This window comes from Palaemon carinicauda, chromosome 45 (assembly GCF_036898095.1).
Source record: "Palaemon carinicauda isolate YSFRI2023 chromosome 45, ASM3689809v2, whole genome shotgun sequence".
Classification (NCBI taxonomy): Eukaryota; Metazoa; Arthropoda; class Malacostraca; order Decapoda; family Palaemonidae; genus Palaemon; species Palaemon carinicauda.
Window position 1 is genome coordinate 20,667,236 of NC_090769.1, and position 22,346 is coordinate 20,689,581.

Below are 22,346 nucleotides of genomic sequence, written 5' to 3' on the forward strand. Positions count from 1 at the left end.
TACTTATCCAATTCTGACCTCGCTCAATGTCGGTTGTTAAACCGCAGTGTCGTCCTTTTCTGCTTCTCCCATTTTAGTAGATTGAATTGGATTTATGGATTTTAACCCTGGGGGCAGAAAGGTCATTCAACGTTAATCTGCAACTTGGGGGGAACTCTCGTAATAAAATTATTTTAGCAAAAAGCTAAACGAAATGACATAAGCTAAACGAAATGACGTGGATTCATATGAATGAATACTGTATTAATGGCATCTTATATTCAGGAATGTTCACACATCAAATAATAATCAGGGCCAAGGGTCACCTTGTGTGCAATTCCATTGGCCTGGTTGTAACACTGTTGCAACTCGCATCGGATATAATATACGGTTGAAGCTTAAACGTACAGTAGCTCTTTTTAATATTTAAGTGTTTTTGTATATGGGCCTTGACTTGGGAGTTTTGTCGCTTGGTTGGCGTTCCTGCTTTTGCAGCGTACCCTCCACGACTTCATTCACTCTTGACCGATAATTAGGTTACAGTATTTACTTAAAACTTGCATCTCTGTATGGCAAAACAAAATTTATGCATCTCAGAAGTATTTATTCATGAATTTTCATTATTTGTTTCCAAAATAGGAAGAAAGGAAGAGGCTGGGGGTAAAGTATTAGGCTAAGGGTCAGTGCTACTAGGGATGTTTAGACCATTTAAATGTGAGGGGGAACTAGGAATGGCTTCATGATTTTAGGCTTTATAACCTGGTGTTGGGGGCTGTGAGGCGACCATGCAGTGCCCAAGTGCAACTTGGACTGCAGGAAGAAAGGAAATTTGAACAGAGATAAAGTAGAAGATTAGGCTATATAGAAAGAGCAAGTGGGAGCCAAAGGGACACTGCAGAGGTCCAACTATACAGTGAACTGCATAAGATGTACTGACTGGCACTACTAACCCCCCTATGAAAGAGGGGCAACTAGGGAAAAGGCTGGAGTTATGCTAAATATTTAACGATATAAAATGTTGGACAGCAAGATGAAAGAAAGGAAGCAAGAACGCTTGTACAGTACAAGGCTAAAAAACGCAGCAAATATCCTTCAGATGAGCTTACAGTAAACTGTGAAGAGATGCAAAGATGCCATTACATCCTAATGGAGACCAGGTAGAAATGCAGGAGAATTGGATGTGAACAACTACGATTAAGCAGAAAAATCATGCCATATTTTAGGCTTTAGTTACAATTTCTGACAAGAAGCTCATATAAAGGTTTTATAAGTAAGAACGTACTGAGGAGGAAAGACTAATAATCCAAGAGTGTACGCATTTATGAAAACAGGGATTCCCTAAAAAGGTTTGAAAGATGGTTAGAAATGACAAGGTAAATTCCTACAAGATGGAAGGAAGCATGAAATTACCAAATCAAAATTTACTAATTGTCTCCAGAACTGAAATTGGAGAAACCAGCGCCAGGAAGGTACCACCAGGACATTAAATACCCACGTGAAACCAATGGGACCCCCCATTTTAGTTGAACCTCTTTATTGTCATAAGGACAGATGAGACATAGAAGAGCTAAGTTGGTTATCATCTGTATGGAAGTATGAAATATGTGCCATAGCATCCAAGGCCCTAGTAAAACTGTCATATAAAAAAAAAAAAAATTGACTCAAAGATGGAAGAAATCTGTCGGGAACGGGTCAAGCAAAAGATTAAAAAATTTTAGTACATAACCCCTTGGAAGGGCATATCCTACCAGTGAGCAACTTTGGAAAGCTGATTGCTGTATAAAGTTGAAAGGGTGGATAGCAAAATAGAAGAATGCAAGAAAAGCCTAAGTACAAGCGAAGTACAATGGTGGCATTTAACTAAATATTGAGGACATGACTCGTAAATTATTTTGGATTTATGAATTTGCACCAAATTACCCTGGGCCGAGGCAAAAAATTGGATTGATTTTTGCCATAAAATCAATAAAAGCTAGAATCAGTGATTTCATCAATACAGGGCCAAATATTTAGTCTTCGAGTATTTTATAATCATTAGGTAGAACTAGGGTAGCTTAGAATACCATGGAGAGGTTAAAAGCCCTAAACATACTTGTGGCTGGACCAGCGGGTTTATGAAAAAGTTTGATTTATAAAATGTATGTTCCTTAAAATCATATACTGAATAAATTAACATAGCCAAAGATTCCCAAGTTGATTTGTTTCCTCTCGCTTGTTAGAGCTTGATTGTTGAAACAAGATACAAGAATGCATTAGCGTTTAGCTCGATTATGTGCATTGAGGGATTTTCTCGAGGATTATATCATATTATACCAATGAATCAAATTAAAAATTTGAATAAGATTTTTCAGGTGCGAGACTACAGTACAGCATGTAGTTTTAAAAAAGCCTCGGTGCAACAATGTTTCATTTTATCAATATTTTCCAAAAACTTCAGCCAATTATTAGAGATTCCAGATGTTAAACATTCACGTAAAGTAAATAGCAGGACAATTTTGAGCAAATAATAATGATCTGGCATGTCTACCTCATAATATAAACTTTACTACTAGTAAAGCATTTTTTTTTTTATATTGATAAAAAGGGGAGGGTTGCAAGGCTTAGCATAAAACGTAGCAAGCTTTATTAATTTTTAGTTTAAGAATAGACTAGAGTATAGGATAAGAACACTTTAGCTTACACATAAAATTTTATTTTATACCAATAATTAATAATGACAGTGGGGTAAGCTGGAGCTCACTCCCCCATCAATCACCCACTCAGGCATTCGCTCGCACGCCATTCCTTACGCTACCAACCACGCACACACATATGCTCACTGCTTTAGCAGCAATCACACAAGAGCCAGTAGGCTAATGGAGCTACCCAAAACAAAAGAACGAAGAATCAATTGGGAAAATGCATAAAGACGAAAATGATCATGTACAATTTAATTACAGTCCTTAAGGAACAGGCAATATTGTTTTGCCCTCATGTATAACATGGGACATGATATGGCAGGTTCTAATGAAGAGTAAATAATTCAATCTATAAATAGTGTCATGTCATTAAACATTTAAATATGTTCATACCTCACATATGGTCCCAGGCTTATGAGAAGCAAAAACTGGGCAGTTAAGTATAAAAAATAATTTGAGACCACTAACATTTCTCATCACAAAATTTACAAATTATCAAAATTTTTTTTTGATAAAAGTGTGCACTTAACATTGTGGAAATAAATAACAAAATCTAATTAGGGACAACAGTTGAGCAAGGAGAGAAGGGAGCTGCCAATAGACCCACGGCAGATCGAGACCTGTAAACTGTCTACTCTACACAAAAGCTAATCTGTTAATTCTTTGTGATTGCATCTATCTTTTATTGCATTGTCAATTCATAAATAGAAAGGAGGATATATTTAAAATACCAATTTAAACAACCTCATTTGCAATATTAAGATATACTAATCCTCATCGTCCAAGGGTTCATATCTCATTTGTAACTTCGATACAAAATCAAATACATCTACAAATACTGCATAGTTCAGTTGTTTACATAAATAAAATTCATGTATTACTATAAAATGTAATATTCTATTAAAAATTTTCCCTTAAAAGTTTAACAAAACTAAATTGCCACACATTCCACTTGGTAGACAAGTAAGCAGGTCAGAATTAACAAGTCGCACATAAATATTGCTCCACACACACCCTGGCTGGCGTAAGGCTGTCCCAACCTTAGATGATGAATGCATAAAAGTGCATTATTCGTCTTCACGTACTCGTGCGTCCCTTCAGCCAAATCATGGTAGCTACAGGCAAAATAAATCTCTTCTAATATCTTTGGCTGCAAAGTACTGGTGCAAATGATAAAGTCTTACAAAGTTGTTTCTTCCTCTTTTAAGGCAATAGACCAATATGATATCTGCAATTTCAACGGGGTAAACCATGCACCATTACTCGAGTGCAGTTGTAAAGTACTAGGGTAGGAAGAGATCACTTGAAGCCTATAAAACCATTATTATTAAGGCCGTGGGACGAGTGAAGCCAATACTAGCCATGGAAGGTTACTGTCATCTTCCACTTGCTTACCATTTTTAAAATACACTCCTTGTACAAATGTTTCCTTTGTAAAATACTTTTCTTTAAACTATCTAACCTTAAAGACTACATGGTTTTTATATTTTTATAGTTAGTCTCAAAATAAACAATAGAATTTACTGACAAATATTTTACATCACAACCCCCTCCATTTGCATCAAGATAAAAAGAGGTGGCTGCATCGGGGAATACTTAACTTGTATAAACAGTTGGGAGGTGTAAAACTTGTGTCTCCTGTACACATAACCGTTCTGTACATGAGAGCAGCAGTGGGGAAGGGAGGGGGAGAGGTTCTAGGGAGGGCGGGGATGGTGGAAGGCCACGCAGGCCACTGGCATGCTAATGCCTCGTCACTCAGCTCAGACTCGCACACCTGCCACAACATTATTTCTATTTACAATTTGGCTACAGGTGTAAGAGGCTCTTGTACACATGCATGTACAATTATATTTAATGTACATAACTGATAGCCTCAGGGCAATAGCATATCAGGGCAAATGTAACTTAACCAACCTAGCTTGTACAATACCACTGCTTATTTACATTATTTGAAGTGATCAGCACCATTCTGTGCTGAAAAAGTGTTAATAATAAAAAGGCATACAGTATATATATATCTATATGTATATATATATATATATCCAATTATGAAGTACATTTAAATCTGTAACTCGTTTTATCACAGACAATCCTGCTTGGATACTAGTCACTAACAATACACTGGTTTACTTTGTCCACCCAACAAGACCAGTGCTCCTTTCACATAGCATTATTTCCATAACCCTTTACTCCATTGTTTCATTTGCTCTGGTTGGTAACTCACACTCCAGATAACAAAATATGAGCATTGTAATAAAAAATAAAATAAAAAGACAACATTCCCAATGTTGTGCAACTCTCCACCCAAAAAAAATTTCTGTCCACTATCATAAGGCAGGACACTTTTGATTGAAAGGTGGTGGACTTTTTCTTTTTTATTTTTTTAAACAACCCAGCTACATTCATCTTTGAGATAATGTATACTGTGTGAGGTAAAACCTTCCTTTGAGCATTACGCATTATGCTTCACTGTCAAAGCCCACCAACAAGCTCATTATGAGCCCATTCAAGCGAATTCTTGTTCAAGTAGTATCTACCAACTCATTCTTGTTATTTTTATTTTTATAATTTTTTTTTTTATTTTTTTAAAGTCTTTACAAGTTTTTTATCCAAGTCACTCGGCAATACCATGGAATTTCATTCTAGTTGTCCACCCAGGCACTAACTTATTTGCTACATAATGTTGTCGCTTGAATATGTTTTGGCTATTTACAGTTTTTCACTTTTCTTTTAAAAAGAAATTTATTCATATAAAACACTAAGAAAAATCAAATTTAAAAATAAAAAGAGAGATTCTCTTGATTTTGGTCAAACAACTTTTGCATAATTAGCACTACTGTATAAAAAATTCTTATCAAATGTACAACTTTCTTTTTTTACAGCCATTATGTTGCAGCAGAGCAAGAGCCAATACATCAGAGAAACTTTCAACAGAACAGCAAGGGTGTGTTCACACGAGGGCTGCCATTACATTGTACAAGTGTGATAAAACTTGCATGTGCAGTGGTAGGCACGATCTTCTGTCTTGTTTTGCGGGATCCAATACCAACCATGACAACCCATTGTACCCCTCTAGGACGTATCTGGAGTAAGAAGGGAAGAAAATACATATAATGGTGCATTCGGTAAATATTTAAATATTTTTCTTTTACAGTTACTGTATTTCTAATTTTAAAAGTCCTTTAAGAATTTCAAAATTTTAAAATGTGAAGAAATATAGCAGTTTTAACACTGTACAGTACATGTGTGAAACCTGAAGGTTAAAATTATTTACGTACTTCGGCCAAAGGTATGAAAAATTTTTGCCTCGATAACAATCTTGATCTAGAAAATTATTCATTTAGTTACTTTACACCCCAAAATAGATTACAGTACAGACAGTGCTATACTATTGAACTAATTTTAAGGGCCGCTTTTCACAAGTCTAATACTAAATCATGAGATTTGTCACCAAATAAATATTAGATGAGAGAGAAAAACTTGAATTTATGAGTGTGAAGTTCAATAATGCAAATTTTCATTACTTTTTCCCACAATGTATTGTTTTTTAGTCTGAAGAACCATACATAGGCAAGAATATTAACATTTTTAGTTTGTCACTGTGTTTAACTATTTCAATCTTTATAAATTTAAGTTACAAAAGCAACATGTATGGCATGATTTACAGTATACTATATGTAGTATACTCAAATGATTGCAGTCATGTTCCATGTTGAGTCATTAGTTTCCCGAGACTTGTAACTTCATAAAAAAAAATTAGAAAGGGTATGCTAGTTCATCATTATTGTTTCTAATAAATTTATACATTTTGATTTTAAAAATGTGGTGAAGAAAATTCCCAAAATATATTTTTTCCATATTTCCTAATAAAAAATAAAAATTTAAGAGACAACACAAAATGACAAATAAAACTTAGAAAGAAAATCTTAAAACCACCATTTTGGCATAAAAACTTAAAAGCACCATTTTTCCATAATCTAATTTCAATAAAAGGAACAGTCCTTCAAATTCCTTACTATGCAGTGTAAAAATAACGGCTTACCTTAGAACATCAGTAGTGTACGACGAATCCAGTGGGTGGCCTTTGCTGTGTTGATGGTTAATTTCTTCTTCCTTAGTGACTCCAGGAGAATGAAGATGCAGAGCTGATTTTAGAAATACCGGGCAAGAAGATTCCAGATGGGGGCAAGATGACCAAAACCACCTTGGAAGCCTTCCAGTCGATGCCGTGGACACGTAATACCCAAGCGCAAGGGGCTGCTGTAACACAGAGCCACCTGCATCTTCCTGGGGATCGACAAGAACCACACCATTGCTGCGAGCTTGTCCAGAAAACTGGGAGGGACTTGTTCGACCTGTTCCACTGTTAGTAGGGCTTCCAGGCTGGGAAAGAGAATCTCGCTGCCCATTGCCATCTTCTAGCTGGTCATCTTGATTTGGTCCATCTATACCTAATATATCACTTAGATTGAGGCCCATGCCAATACCGATCTCCCCAATGCCCCCATCAATATCGCCATCAATATCATCCTTGTCAAACAACAGATATGAATCCGGTTCATCTTGGAATCTCTGCTGGGCACACTGTAAAACAAAATACAGTCTGTTAATAAACCTTCCAACACATTTGAAACACATGCATAAATGGTAAGTTTAATAAGCTATAACACATTAATTCAATTAACTCTTTTGGCGACCAATAAATTTGCTGACGTTGTTCAAAGAATTTTTACAAACCTTGTATTCATTCAAGATATAAAATTCCTTAGAGTAAAATTGACTTTTGCTAAGAAGTAGAACTATATTTGAACCACAGCACTCAAGTCTTGAATGAACATTTATTTGTACCACAGTCCACATGGTCTAGAATAACACACAGAACTAAAACTTTTATTGTTAGTGATGGCTGTTTTCCCACTTTTATCAAATTGCAAAAAATCTAAAATTGTTTATTTTATTTAAGAAAATGAAAGAAACCTCTCATCTCTTTCCTTTATTTTACTATCTCTCAGTGGATATTTTTTACGAATAGGTAGCACTTTTTTCACCACAAACTCAAAATTCATCATATTTTGAACAGTTTAATTGTGATTCTGATTAGTCATATTATACCATAAAAATTAAAAAAAACTAGTTCAATATAAGGTCATAAACAGCAATTTGAAAATTTTAAATTTTATTTAATTTTTTTTCTTTTTTTGGCCAGTGGCCAAGAACCCAATCCTTGGAACAAAATGACGTACAAAAAAGAAATAATGTGGACGTCAAAGAGTTACGTATGATCAAGAGTTGAAAAAATATTACAATATTTACAAAAGGGAGAGGAAACTTTCAACTACACACCTGAGCTGTAGCTGAAGTTGGGAAGACCAAAATATGAGTACAGGTTAGATCTTGCGGGGTAGAAAGAGAACAGTTTTGGCTATTCTGCCCAAATCTTTCATCTGGAGTAAACATATCTGGCATCATTCGGAACGATGAATCTGGTTCCATGGACACCAAGCAGGCTGACAAGATACATGGAGCGTCCTCTGGGAAAAGGTATGCGCACTGCTTACACATTTCCCTCAAGTTCTTAGATGCCTGAATCAATGACTTTTTGGATAACAATGATGACCAGCCCTTTAACTCTCCATGACCCATTCTGCCTAGTCTACCCACAACTAAACGCCATGGGTGGACACCTATAGACATAACACTAAGTATCCAATCCATCAATTTTTTCAATGCATAACGACGAGCAGATGCTTTCTTTCTTCTAGTTCTGTAAAGTAAAAATAACAAAATTAAAATATGCAATGTTAATTATTAAATTTTATATACACCATCTTCAACAATAACAATACGTACATATTTTGAAAATGGATATTTCCCTTTGATTTGCTAATACATTCAAGGTTAAAAAGATATCTTCCTCTGATACAAATTTATGTGAACCAGCCATTTTGTAAATATTATTTAAACTTTTGATTTAAGAGAGAATCCATGAGAAGCATGTAAAGCTACTACATGATAAATTACATTTTGTCTTTTTAAAGTTTCTTCAGACAATGAGTCCCTATGCAGTAAACTAGTATTTTTCAAAAGCTCTTCAAAGACCAACTTACCGTGAGTTTTTCCAATTACAGTATACACCCGAGTTCTTTAATGGGAGTGTTATAAGTTTGGCTGGAACTTAGTAACCCACTTATTTCAACAAGGTATTGGCAGTTACTGGTGGGGATACCATGTCCCCAGCCAGCACACAAGAGTACCCACTTTGACCTTCACCTAGGGGCTGCGTGGTGGTTAAGGCAGCAAGTGAAACATACAGGACTGGTTTGTACATTTAGGAAAAATACAAATTATAGTCCTAAAATTTGTGATTTATTCCTTCAGAAATACAAACCGTTGTTCTTAGACTGCTTACAAGAGAGAGAGAGATCAGTTTCTTTCTCGGCATTTGCTAAAGGTGTGATGGAGATTTTTCGAATAGTTGGCAGATCGATTGAACAGGAGACCTGTTTGTACCTTCGTCCACCATTACTGCCCTGATATCATTCCCTCTATGGGAACCGGGATGCAACTCTTGAACCAATCATATTTGGAATCTCTCTCCAGGTAAAGCTGGAAGCAATCTATTCCTTTTTCTCTTGGTTTCATTGTTTCAAATGGCCCATTGGACATCTGAATGGTATGTCAAGAAGCTTCTATGATCGGATAACACTGGGTCGTAGTGCCGTGCATACTTATGCGATCGAACCTCAATGTTAGTAGATTCCATGGCAGAGGACTCCGATATCAAGGCATCGCCATCGTTTCATGCAGGTCCCTACTATCAGTCTGGACTCTTCTGGTTCACTCAATTGGGAAGGGTGTCTGCAAAAAGCCCAAGAACTAAAATATTATTAATCGTTATTGTAACGAATTCGATTACTAACAGGAATTTGGAACTGTTGTATCAAGCAGCCTTATGTCTCTGGTGCCTTCTTCCTGAAGAAAATAATACTACCGGTAGTGTGTATGTTCGTTCTAGTGTCTCTGGTAACTGATGTGCAAGGAATGTTCCCTTTAAGTATTCTCTCGTCTTTGCGAGATTTTCTGGCAAACGAAGAATTATAAAGTTTTTTGCATTACTAATCGGCAAATATCAGCTCTTATTCGCTGAGCTTTACTTTCTAAAACCCCACATGCAAACAGTAGAGCCCACATGCAAACAGTAGAGCACAAAGAGATGTGATATCAAACTCGGGTACTACTTGCTATCCAGAGATCGCTTGCCAACAGGTGAGCATGTTTGGGGTTGCTTCACACTATTGGTCCGGTCACGCTCCACTTTCGGTTCGGGCTAGGTAAAGGGGTGTTCATTGTCGTCTTTGCATTGGTCACACACTGTTGACACCAGAGTTTCTGATGACTGGCTAACACCAGCCATATTGCGTTGTGTTTGGTACCCGACGGTGGGGCACTTGTTAACCCAATGCCACACTTTTAGCATCTTATAAAATAGATGTCTCTTTGAGGCTCGAGGTGAGGACGGCAGGTTCATCCTTGCCTAGATTTTGGACGTGCCGTATTACAATAGCGGTACTTTTAGATTTACTTCAGAAGCAGGTCTTCTGAAACCTATTCAACTTTTATAAGGACATCTTTGCTTTTGTTTTAAATTTAATTTCCTTTTATTCTTTATTTATAACAAATATCAGCGCCAATGACCTTAGATGTCATGCCAGAAAACTCGAAATCAATTAATCAACAAGATAGGACCCACCATTGAAAGCTAAGACTGACAATTATTTTGCCTTGCTGGGCCACATTAGCAACTAGAATATTGTACCTTCTTCACATTCTATGAATCTAATCTATATTCAAATTTGCACTTTCAGAAGTTATCCTGATAGGAAAAAGGAAAATAGAGTTGGAGAGGAAAAGTATATCTAATTTGTTTTGTTTCATTGTTGGTGTCGGCTACCCCCCAAAATTGGGGGAAGTGCCTTGGTATATGTATGTATGTATATCTAATTTAGTTGAGAAACACTATTGTACTAGGAACAAATTACAGTTTGATCCTAAGTAGTTACACTCTTGTCACAGACCCAAATCAGTAACAAGATACCTACCATAAGCTGATGTGTCATAGATTGACATTCTACAAAGGTATAACCTACTAAAGCTTGGCTGTATTCTTATGTTGCCTTAGTATGGGATAAAATAGGTGAAATGACATTTGAAAATACTGATAATTCTCTTACAACCTTAAAATTTACTTCAACAAACTTTCGTACTAACAAAAGTGGCACCATACAGGCTTTTGCAATGGGAAATTCCAAGCATTTCCAAAATAACAAACAACCCTCTTGATGACTTTACATCCTATACCCAGTGTATTCACAATGCCAAATGTCATCTAGAGCAAAATTAAGAGATCTCTCTATTTTTGCATTTTCCAGATTATTGCCGTTCTTTGGCTGCGTGAACTTAAAGAGCAAAACTAATCATGCCTTCCTAGGTAATATTATATTTAAAATAAAGAAAGGAATTTTTATATCAAAATCTATCGTTTCAATGCCAACCCAGTGTTCAATATGCTTCTAAGCCTTGACTTTCATCTTCGCTTTCAAATTGCCCACCCACCTTAGTGTTATTGGTTACACAACACCAACTGTAGTCCTCTAAGATGATCAATATTAGTGTTTAAACACTTATATTCTTTTATCAAAATTTCCGTTTATTTCAATGACTTACCTAGTGATAAATTCCAGGCTTTTAAGGTGGTGTGTGAGGAGGTAAAGAGCCTGAAGAAACTATCTTAAAAGCCAAATAATTTTCACAAACAACCATGAAATACCTAAAACTTTAGACTTAATATTCAATGGATGGTAAAAACTTGTTTCACAGCATAAAAGTACACAGTTCTTCAACAGGGATTAATTAGAAAATTGTCTTTCCTTTTCTCAAAACTGTACGGCACGATTCAAACTTGAGAAAATCAGGAGCTAGTCTATAATTAATACTTAACTACCTAATATATAAAGAACTAAGTAAACTAGAACACCCTATTGCTAATACACACCTTGATGCCTAGTAATCTTCAAACAGAAAAAAAAAATAGCAGTAGTACTACTACTAGTATGTAGTATCACAAACCATACCTTTCAATAAGTAGCCCTAGAGACTGACCATATAAACATATGATCAGCAACCAAGTGCCATCTCCAACCAAGCTAGGACTAGGGAGGGCCAGGCAATGGCTGCTGGTAACTCAGCATGCAGACCTACTTTATAGGCTCCCCCAAACACCCCCTTCCATAGGTCACAAGGATGGCAAGGTTGCAGACACTAAAAAAACTAACTGGTTTGAATGGGACTCGAACCCCGGTCTGGCAATCACCGGGGAGGGATGTCTCCAATGGATCTGCAACAACCAAAATACACATCCCACTGCTTTTGGTATAAATTCCTTACGAACTTGAAGCTTTGCCAGAGACAATTTTAAAATTAGCCAATGGCAAAAGTAAAAAAGGACTCTTCTGCCCAATAGATGTAGCCATTTGGAGATTGGTGCCATTTACCTTGTATATAAAAATTAAAACTTGAGGACCCATTCTTAGGCCAAAATATAATGACATAATTGGTAAATCTTTCCCCCCTTCAAAAATCAGAGGAGCTTCCTGGAATTTTTGTGAATAGCTAAATGAAAATAAGCATCAGTCAGATCGATTATGAATATCTCGTCTCCTTTCCTCACAACCACCAGGCCTCTGAAAGGGGTTGTCATTAAAATCTTGGTTAAAACTGTATACTCTTTGTAAACAGACATCAAGAACTTGTGACCAACCCCCGGATGACTCCAGTACAAGAAAGATACGATTGTATAAAACTGGGGATGCATCCGACACTACTACTATCACTTGTTTCTTCAGAAACAAGTTGTTCAGATAACTTGGGAATGGAATGGAATTAATCTGATATCCTTTTTTTTCTTATTATAAAGGGTTCACAGATCCCTACGTACGAGCTCCCAATTTGAGTTAGGCAATATGAGAGGGAGAGAAAATTATTTCAATTCTTTGTGTCAAAGATCAGAAAACGGAGAGTTTGGAAAGGAAGCCTAGTGAACACCAGGTAAGACTCATTGAAATACCCACCAACATCAACCACACTTAGATGAAAACAAAATTTTTTCTTACCTATTAGGAATTTCAATACTGATGGTAACAGTTTCTAAGATTTCTCCTAATTCATCAGTTGCAGCAGCTAACAACCATCTCTGATCTTCAGATAAGCAATAAGTACAATTAAGTATAGTTGACTTTTCTCGAGGCTCGCCCAGTGCTTCCTGCGCCTCTTTACTAGTACCCCGGCTCTCTTTAATAGGAGCCAAGATGTATGCAGGAGAGAAGATATGGTAAGGTGCTAAACGCTTCTCTTCCAATGCTGCAGTCTGCAAGGAATTATTATTCATTACATGTCTTACATATCATCTAGTTCTTGCACAGATAAAAAAAGTCATCATCCATTCTTCATATCTGATATTTTCATAAAAAAAAATTTTGAGAATATACTATTAATATTTTTAAAAACTTCTTATATGTATTCTACTTACATCTTTGGCCTTTAAAAATTCATCGTACACAGATGCTGGTCCAAAACCCGTTAAGGATTTAACAACAGGAGTGTGTGTGAGCAATCTTCTACACTGCATGAATACAGAAAACGCCAAAGACTTCAACTGGTCAATATGCCGTGAACGGTCATGAGAGTCACTGGCAAGTTCTAAAATACTTTCTAAAGACAAAATCTGAAAAACAAAAGTACAATAGTTATAATACACACAAAAATCTAAATAAATTCAACTGAAGTGCAAGATAAATGAAGTAATGGAAAAAAATAATCAAATAATATTCCAGCTTGATAAAGAGCTTACATGCTTTCTTTACAGATTAAAAAGAAAAATTAGTTGAAATATTATTTCCACTCAATGCTGAGAGCCAGTTTTGGGGAAAAGTAAATCACAGATCATTCAAGCTATACAATGTTATAAAATATAGGTAAAATCAGCTTCACATATTTCCATCAATAGCTGTAATAGATTAATTTATTATAAATCACCTTGATGAGGTTAACTAATCATATCTATACACTCCCATAGGGCTCACCAGAGGGAATTACTCAGATGAGAAGTAAAATTAAAGCAAAGAACTTTTGAAAGCTGGAAAGAAAAAAAAAAATGCAGTTGGGGCTGAAGGGACACAGCAGAAGACCCACTTTACCATTGACAGGGAAGGGGTAGGACCCCTCAAAGACTTGTACTATTTCAAGGGATCCCAAAAAGTGGATTCCCTAAATATGCACATGGTTGAGGGCCTTCTTACGATGGGGGAAAAAAAGAGAGAGAGAGAGATAAATTGAAGAGCAATTGTACTCTTTTGTATGGATTAACTTTTTATTCATGAGTAGAAATTCTTATTCAGAACACACATCACAATAAATCAATAACCGTTTCATCTCTGGGTTTTTCAATGTCAATTTTACTTCAATTACTATAAACTTTTCATCAATGCAAAAATTATCGATGAGAGCGAGGGAAACCACAATAAGTGAAAAGAAATTTGGGTTCATACTAGGTAAGGGTACAAAAGATGTATCTTTAGCATTTAGATCCGAAAGAATTATAGAAAGGACTATACCCGACTTTCATCAATTTGAAAAATGCATATGACCAAGTACTATGGCAAGAAGTATGGATATGTAAGAGAAAGAGGAGTAGTTCTGAAAGGTATGTAAAGAGTGGTTGAGGATATGTGCACGGAGGCAAGTAACTGTTAAACACTGAAATGTTAGAGATAAGGGTCATCTTACACTAAGGATCAGCTCTTAATCACTATATCTTTGACCTTGTGATAGTGTTAATTCATATGAAGGAGAGTAAGTCTCTTAGAGTATGCAGTTCACTGATGTTTATTGTTTTTGGAGACCTCGCAAGAAAACAGAATTGAAGCTAGTAAAGTGGAGACATGCACTTTTCAACTACACCTTTCTTAACAAACATTTCAGACCATACATTTTTTCCAGGAAAATTTCAACTACCTTTTTGTCTCTGGAATTGTTTCAATGCAATCCCTTTACATTGGAAAAATTATATTTTCATAATAAAATAAATTTTTTAACATACTTCCCCGGTAGTTATATATATAGCTTTAGTCCCTGACGTCACACAAGAAATTTCAAAACTCGCGGCAATCGCCGATTGGGTAGCCAGGTGTACCACCAGTGCGCCCTCTAACCAGGAACCTGGAACCATTCCAGTGATTCCTCAGATCTTCCATACCCATAGGTCTCTAGAGGGGAGGAGGGGGGAATTAAATTATATATAACTACCGGGTATGTTAAAAAATTTATTTTATTATGAAAATATCATTTTTAAACATCTGACTTACCCGGTAGTTATATATATAGCTGATCAACACCCTTGGTGGAGAGTCAGAGACAGCCAACATTGTTGGAATTTACTTAAGAGTTAATAAACAAGCTTAAGGGTTCGTGCCTGATAAGGAAGCTGACTACAATGAATTCTTTCATTATGTCCGCTTTCCTTACGAGATCCAGCGATCCACCCAGGTGGCTGAAGACCTCTAGGAGCTGTCAAACCGGTCTAAAAACCTCTATGTGACAGCACCTCCTCCAATACCCTTGTTCTGGGTGCTCTCAAGGAACAAACTGACCACCTGACTAAAATCAATGATTGTGGAAGCTTGTCCAATCTCCACGAACAACCATAAAAATACAAGAGTTCCAAGAGAAGAAAAGGGTATTACGTTACGGGAATGTAGTGGTAGAACCTTCCCCCACTACTGCACTCACTTCTATGAATGGTCCCAGAGCATAGCAGTCCTCATAAAGAGTCTGGACAAGTTTCAAATAGTGTGAGGTGAACACAGATTTACTCCTCCAGAAGGTTGTGTTCATAATGCTTTGTAAAGAACTATTCTGTTTGAAGGCTATGGAAGTTGCCACAGCTCTAGCTTCATGTGTCTTGACCTTCAAAAGCTTGAGGTCTGCCTCACTACAATGTGAATGAGCCTCTCTTATTAAGAGCCTGATGAAGGAGGATAGTTCATTCTTCGACATGTAATGAAGGCTTCTTGACCGAGCACCAAAGAGCTTCTGACTTGCCTCGTAACTCTTTCGTTCTTTCCAGGTAGAATTTCAGGGCTCTTACTGAGGACAGGACCTTCTCCAATTCCTCACCAACCACATCCGAAAAGTTCGGAATCTCAGAAGCCATGGGCCAGGGTTGAAAAGGGCGTTCGTTCTAGCAAGAAAACCTAGCTGCAAAGAGCAGATAGCTTTGTTATTCCTAAAGCCTATGTTCTTGTTAAAGGCATGAATCTCACTGACCCCTATAGCTGTCGCCAGACTGACCAAGAATATAGTCTTCATAGTAAGGTCCTTAAACGAAGCAGAGTGCAAGGGCTCAAACCTGTCGCTCATTAGGAACTTTAGAACTATATCCAGATTCCAAGCTGGTGATTCCTGGTGCTGTTCCTTAGATGTCTCAAGGAATTGAGAAGATCCAAGTTCTTATGCCTGCAGAAGGCCGCTAGTAAGCTCCTGCATCCCTTGATGGAAGAAGATGAAAACCTACGTTTCCTTCCAAGGTATAACAGGAAGTCAGCAATTTGAGTCACAGAGGTACTGGAAGAGAAAACAGAGTTGACTCTGCACTATTCTCTAAAAACCTTGATGGTCGAAGGCCTCCTTGCTCTTGCAATCGCCCTAGCTGCCTCCTTCGAAAAAACCTCTAGCTCTTGTGAGTTTTTCGATATTCTGAAGGCAGTTAGACGAAGAGCTTGGAGGTTTCGATGTATCTTTCCCAGTGGGGTTGTATGAGTAGATCTACTCTTAAAGAAAGGCTTCTCGGGGTTTCCACCATCCATTCAAGTACCTCTGTGAACCACTCTCTTGAGGGCTAAAAAGGGGCCACTAGAGTCAATCTGGATCCCTCGTGTGACACAAACTTTTTGCTTCACTTTGTGAACAATCTAGAACGGAGGGAATGCAAACATGCCCAGGTAAGACCAATCTAAAAGGAAAAAACCTAGGTGGACTGCCTCGAGATCTGGCACTGGGGAGCAATATGTCTCCAACCTCTTCGTCTTCGAGGTTGCGAACAGGTCTACACAAGGACAACCCCAAAACCGTCACAGGTTTTTGCAGAACTCTTGATGAAGCGTCCATTCTTGGGGACAGAACTTCACCTCTCCTGCTGAGACTGTCTGCCATCACGTTCCTTTCCCCCTTAATAAACCTTGTTACAAGGGTTACAATCTTCTCTTTTGTCCAGTAAAGAACTCTCGCAGTCTCGTAAAAAGACCTTGAGTGGGTTCCGCCTTGTTTGGCTATGTAGGCCAACGCTGTAGAATTGTAGGCGTTGACCTGCACCACTCTGTTCAGTACTGATCTTTCGAAGCTTTTGAGGGATAACAGGACTGCAAACAGCTCCTTCTGGTTTATGCGGAGCATCTCCTGATCTTTTTGATCAGAGACCTGAGATCTCCAACTTGCTCAGTGTTGCTCCCCACGCCGAGTTCGAGGCATCGGAACGCAAGGTCTGGGTTCCTCTGTTCCAAGGAAAAACCTTCTTGAAGTTTGACCGAATCGTTCCACTACTGAAGGCAACCTTTACGGTTTCCGTAATGGGGATGCATATTGTCTCTATTTCCTTTCCCTTGTTCCAATGGCGTTTGAGGTGGAACTGAAGAGGGCGAAGATTCAGTCTTCTCAGGGAGACAAACAGTTCCAACGAGGAGAGGGTTCCAGCAGACTTATCCACTCTCTCACAGAACACTGCCGTTTCTCTAGAAAGCAAAGAAGCTTCAGCAGGGCTTGCTCCGTCCTCGAGGTAGACGGAAAAGCCCCAAAAAACTTGACTCTGAATCTCCGTACCCAAATAAATGATCTCTTGGGATGATGTCAGTTGAGACTTGTATCTGTTTATCAGAAGACCCAGTTCTTCTAATAAGTTCAACGTCATCTGCAGATCCTCCAAGCAGCGATTGCAGGAATGAGCTCTGAGTAGGACACGCTCCGGACTGCTCCAATGGCTGCAACCTAGAGCCTGAGGCGTCATGACACGACGCTGTTGGACAGAGGCAATCTTCCTCTTCAGAGGTCAAGATGCGAGACGCCAGCCCCGTCTGGGCGCTGCGTCATCCGATGAGGACGAAAACACTTCCACCTCGCCTTTCACATGGCGAGGGCGAGTGTCCTGTGAAGCGTCGACAAGTACGCTCGGGGGGACGAGTGCTCGGGCGCTAACGCCTCTCGTTTCCTTTCGTCGTTCGACATTCCTTCTCCCAGGGGTTAGGGAGCTTGGAAGAGGTCTATGGCTAGAAGAACGACAGGTCATAACAGACGCACCATCTATTTGAGGGGCAGTGCATAGGCCGAAACAAAGAGCCCAAAGCTGGAAAAAACTTCCTCCTTAAACACAAACCTCAGGTATTGCTTGAAGTTCGGATGGATGGGGTTGTGGAAGTAAGCATCATGGAGGTCTAAAGAGACCATCCAGTCGTCCTTTCTTACTGCTGCTAGGACTGATTTCGATGTCTCCATGGAGAACTTTGTCTTCTGAACGAAGGCGTTGAGAGCACTTACATCCAGGACTGGTCTCTATTGCCTCCTTCTCCAATAATAGAGACATTTGATGTTGCATAGCCTGTCTCTATGACTCCTCTCTGTATCTGGCAGAGAGATCTATCGGAGTTACTATTGAAGGAGGTTTCCCTAGGAAAAAGATTTCGCATCCCTCCTTTAGTAACTGTACAGACCAAAGGTCTGCTCCTTTCCTCTCCCAAGTTGTCAGAAGTTGTTAAGTCTGGCTCCTACAGCTGTCTGTGCGGCTTGAGAAAGAAGTAAGCAGAGCCTTCCTAGCTGTTTTAGACCCCAAATACTGTGTGGCCTTTTGGGCTAAAGCGGAAGACTTCTTTGACCAACTCGAGGAAAAAGAGAGGAAGAATAAAGGGTGCGTACCTCAATTCTGACTTCTGAATGGGTGTAACCCCAATGGACAGACAAGAACACATCCTGGCTCTTTTCTTAAGGACCCCCGCTGAGAAAAGGGCTGCCAACTCATTGGAACTGTCTCTTAAGGCTTTATCCATGCCTGACATAATGAGGCTAAGACTATCAGTGTCCACATCCTTCAAGGCAGAAACCTTCTACCCCAAGGCTCCCAGAGTTCAGTCAAGGTAATTGAATACTTTTAAAGCTCTGAAGATGCCTTTGAGAGGATGATCAAGCACTGACATTGACCAGAGTATTTTGGTCCTTTTCATGACCATCTACTGGACTCGAAAAGTCTCCTTGGGCAGAGGTAGGAACTTCCAAGCCGAGAACTTCTCCCGTCTCGTATCAAACACTAGATCTGGAGGCCAATCTATCCGGGGTGGGGGGGGGAGAGAGAGAGAGAGAGAGAGAGAGAGAGAGAGAGAGAGAAAGCAGTCTTTCCCTAGTCCTTGTTGGATTGCATCCAGTCTCCCATTCATCCTCAAAGCTCTTTTAGATGATCGAGACAGCACCATCTTTGTAAACAGAGATTCCTTCGACGCCTTCCCTAGCATAAACTCTGAAGGCGGGGAACGAGGAGCCGCAGGCATAAAATAATTCGGAAACTCTCCAGTAAAAACTGAGTTTCTATAAGTCAACCGAAGGATGAAAGATCTCGGGATCTTCTCCTTCGAAACTTCCTCTAAAAGATCAGTAGGGGGAAGGAGATCGTTGATCCTTTCCTTCTACAAGTATCTAACCTAGGTAGAGACGTCTTGTTTCCTAGGAGTCAACTCCTTAAGGGCCTGACTTCTGGTGTCAATGGGTCCAAGATCATTAAGCCTGGCGTCACGTTGTTCCAACGCTTGACGCTCGGAACTGTGACGCTCGCGATCATTACGATCGGAACTAAGACGTTCGCGATCTCGACGCTCTGCTCGATGACGTCATCACGACGTTCGAGGCTCTTACGCTAAGCGTCACGTCTAACTGCTTCACGCTCGGCGTCACGTCTAACTGCTTGACGCTCGGCGACGCGTCTAACTGCTTCACGCTCGGCGACGCCTCTAACTGCTTGACGCTCGGCGTCATGTATAACTGCTTGAAGCTCGGCGTCACGTCTAACTGCTTCACGCTCGACGTCATGTTGTTCCAACGCTTAACTCTCGGAACAATGACGTTCGCTCATCCAACAAGAGACATAAGAAGTTGCACTCAGTGTCAAACATCGTGTCTAACTCTTACAGCAGCGTTAGTAGCTTGACATTCAAAGCTCTGACACTCGGGCATTACGTGTCATGCTCCCAACAACTCGACGCTTGGCGTGATGTAGACCAACTTCTTAACGCTCGTCTTCTTCCTGATGCTAGCGTTATGGCGTTAAAAATCTAAACGGTTGGCGTCCTGACGAGCAACTCTCTTCTTGTCTAGCAGGAAGGGAAATACGTAAGATGCCAGCCCCGTCTGTGAGCTGCGTCATCCGACGGCGAAGAAAACACTTTTACCTCGCCTTTCCCATGCAAGGGCGAGCGTTCTGGGTTGACCCCTCTCGTTTCCTTTCGCCGATCGACATTCCTTCTCCCAGGGGTTGGGGAGCTTGGAAGGGGTCTAGGGCTAGGAGAACGACAGGTACGAGCAGACGCACCCTCCACTGCAGATTTAGCACTGAAACTTGCACTTTTAAACTCTTTCACATCAGACCATAATTCAGACCTGCCAGCTGCGAGAGATTATACTCTTTCGCTCAGGGCTTGAATGAGAATGCAATAAGATACGGTTAATAATATAATTCCCAATATCAAAAAAAAAAAAATAAAGTAATATGTGGGACTGTATCGATCGTCATGAGTACTAAGTAGCGTAAATTTAACTGTACGCTAGTTTTATTTAAACTCTGAAAATAGATCGATGATTATCTAAAGAAGTATACTAATAGGACAAATATGTTCTTAAAAATATATTCCTTTTACATTATAAAAATTAAATACTTTTGTTTTGTAAGTAGGTATTTTCTTTTCATTCCTTGCAATAATTTTGCAGTCATACTACGTAGTTTACGTCACCTGATTTGTGACGTCATAGAGTTGGCAGAATGATTTCCTTCTGCCTTCATGTTTTATTTAAGAGTAGGTTTGTTAGTTTTACAGTAGGGGGAAAAAACTCCTAATTTAAGAAAAAAAAAAAAAAAATAACCAACCAAAAGCAAATTGTACATCACCAAGATAACTGCAATTATACATGTTACAGCGAGTGAGAAATCCAACGATGTTGATTGTGCAGTGGCAGGGAAGATCTGAGGAATCACTGGAATGGTTCCAGGTACATGGTTAGAGGGCACACTGGTGGTACACCTGGCTACCCAATCGGCGATTGCCGCAAGTTTTGAAATTTCTGCTGTGAAGAAGGGACTAAAGCTATATATATATAACTAACGGGTAAGTCAGATGTTTAAAATTTTAGTGCTATAGGGAAGGCTGCAAAAAGACTCCTTTTTAAAGGATGGTTTCGTTCGTATATTTTTCCTCTGAAAGTTTTTACAGCCTCCCCTTTCAAGAAAAATTTTCCAAGGAGTTTCAACTTGGACGTGTTTAAAAGGGCTCATAGGAAACAGTGACCCCATACAGAAATGGGAGAGCCAAAGACAGAAGATTTATAATCCTGTCATTCTTGGCCTGATATTCTAATTAAAACTCTAATAACTTTCTTTAAATTAGTACTCACTTTACAATCTTCATCAAACTCCTTTTTAACTAACAATCATGACCATTACAAAAGTACTTCACTGTTTTGAGATCAACACTTATTTCTTTGTGTAGGTACAATTAAAAATAGAGAACTCACTTGAAGGTAGACATTCTGCTGCATACTCTCTGAGAGTCCTTCCAGCATGTGTTCATAGCAACGTAGTAGCCCAAGGGTAACGAGCCGATGCATATCAGGATGCTCTTGGCCTACACTAAATGGATCCACCAAGTAAATGAGCAGAGCTGGTGGTGGAGAATCATCGTCTTCAACTTCATTAAGGCTTGCACCAGCACCCATAGGAGCACCACTTTGCTGTAATAAGAAGATAAAATTGACTCCTTGCTGTAATGAGAATATAAAATTAAAACATTATCTTATAGAAGGGTCAACAAAACTTAAACTAGATAGAATTTTAATTTTACTGCAAAACTATAAAAAAAGGATATAAAATATTGCAAATCTGTTTCCAAATAAAAGTAATTTCTTAAAAGGGATAAAAAATCATAACTGGACTCAGCATATGGACACCGATAAATCACCACTGCAGAATCTAATTTCAGTAAAAAGAATTCCCTTATTCTCTCAAATAAAATGAAATAAAGATGAAATAAACTACAGCATTCATGCTACCCTACCAAAACGTGACAAACTTGTTCAAAGATAAGTTACTACCATTACACACTAATAAATTGGTTTTGATTTTTGTAGATTTGGACTTCAGTATATAGACCAGCACTGGGGCCTGTAGGGCCCTTCAGCACCCAAGTGCATCTAATTACACTATGAAAAGAAAGTTAGAAAGGAAGTAAAGTAGGGTACAAAACCAAGTGCAGCCAGGGGCAGCAGGAACCTTGTAAAGACACTAAGTGTTGCTTACAGGGCATTGCGAGAGGTGCACTAACCGTGCTTAAC

The 22,346-nt window shown here is 38.8% G+C and overlaps 1 protein-coding gene across 1 annotated transcript in view; it reads right to left on the reverse strand.

Annotated features, from left to right (window-relative positions):
* Window positions 1–2,894: 2,894 nt before the first annotated feature.
* The window catches only part of skd (mediator complex subunit skuld), a 43,206-nt gene continuing 23,754 nt past the window's right edge, over window positions 2,895–22,346 (reverse strand). The window contains exons 16-21 of the mRNA XM_068367389.1: window positions 21,531–21,746; window positions 13,246–13,440; window positions 12,830–13,083; window positions 8,004–8,424; window positions 6,703–7,244; window positions 2,895–5,743 (exon numbers count right to left, since the gene is read on the reverse strand). Coding sequence (XP_068223490.1) covers window positions 5,611–5,743; window positions 6,703–7,244; window positions 8,004–8,424; window positions 12,830–13,083; window positions 13,246–13,440; window positions 21,531–21,746 — 1,761 coding nt within the window. The 3' untranslated portion in view covers window positions 2,895–5,610. The remainder of the gene's footprint in view (window positions 5,744–6,702; window positions 7,245–8,003; window positions 8,425–12,829; window positions 13,084–13,245; window positions 13,441–21,530; window positions 21,747–22,346) is intronic.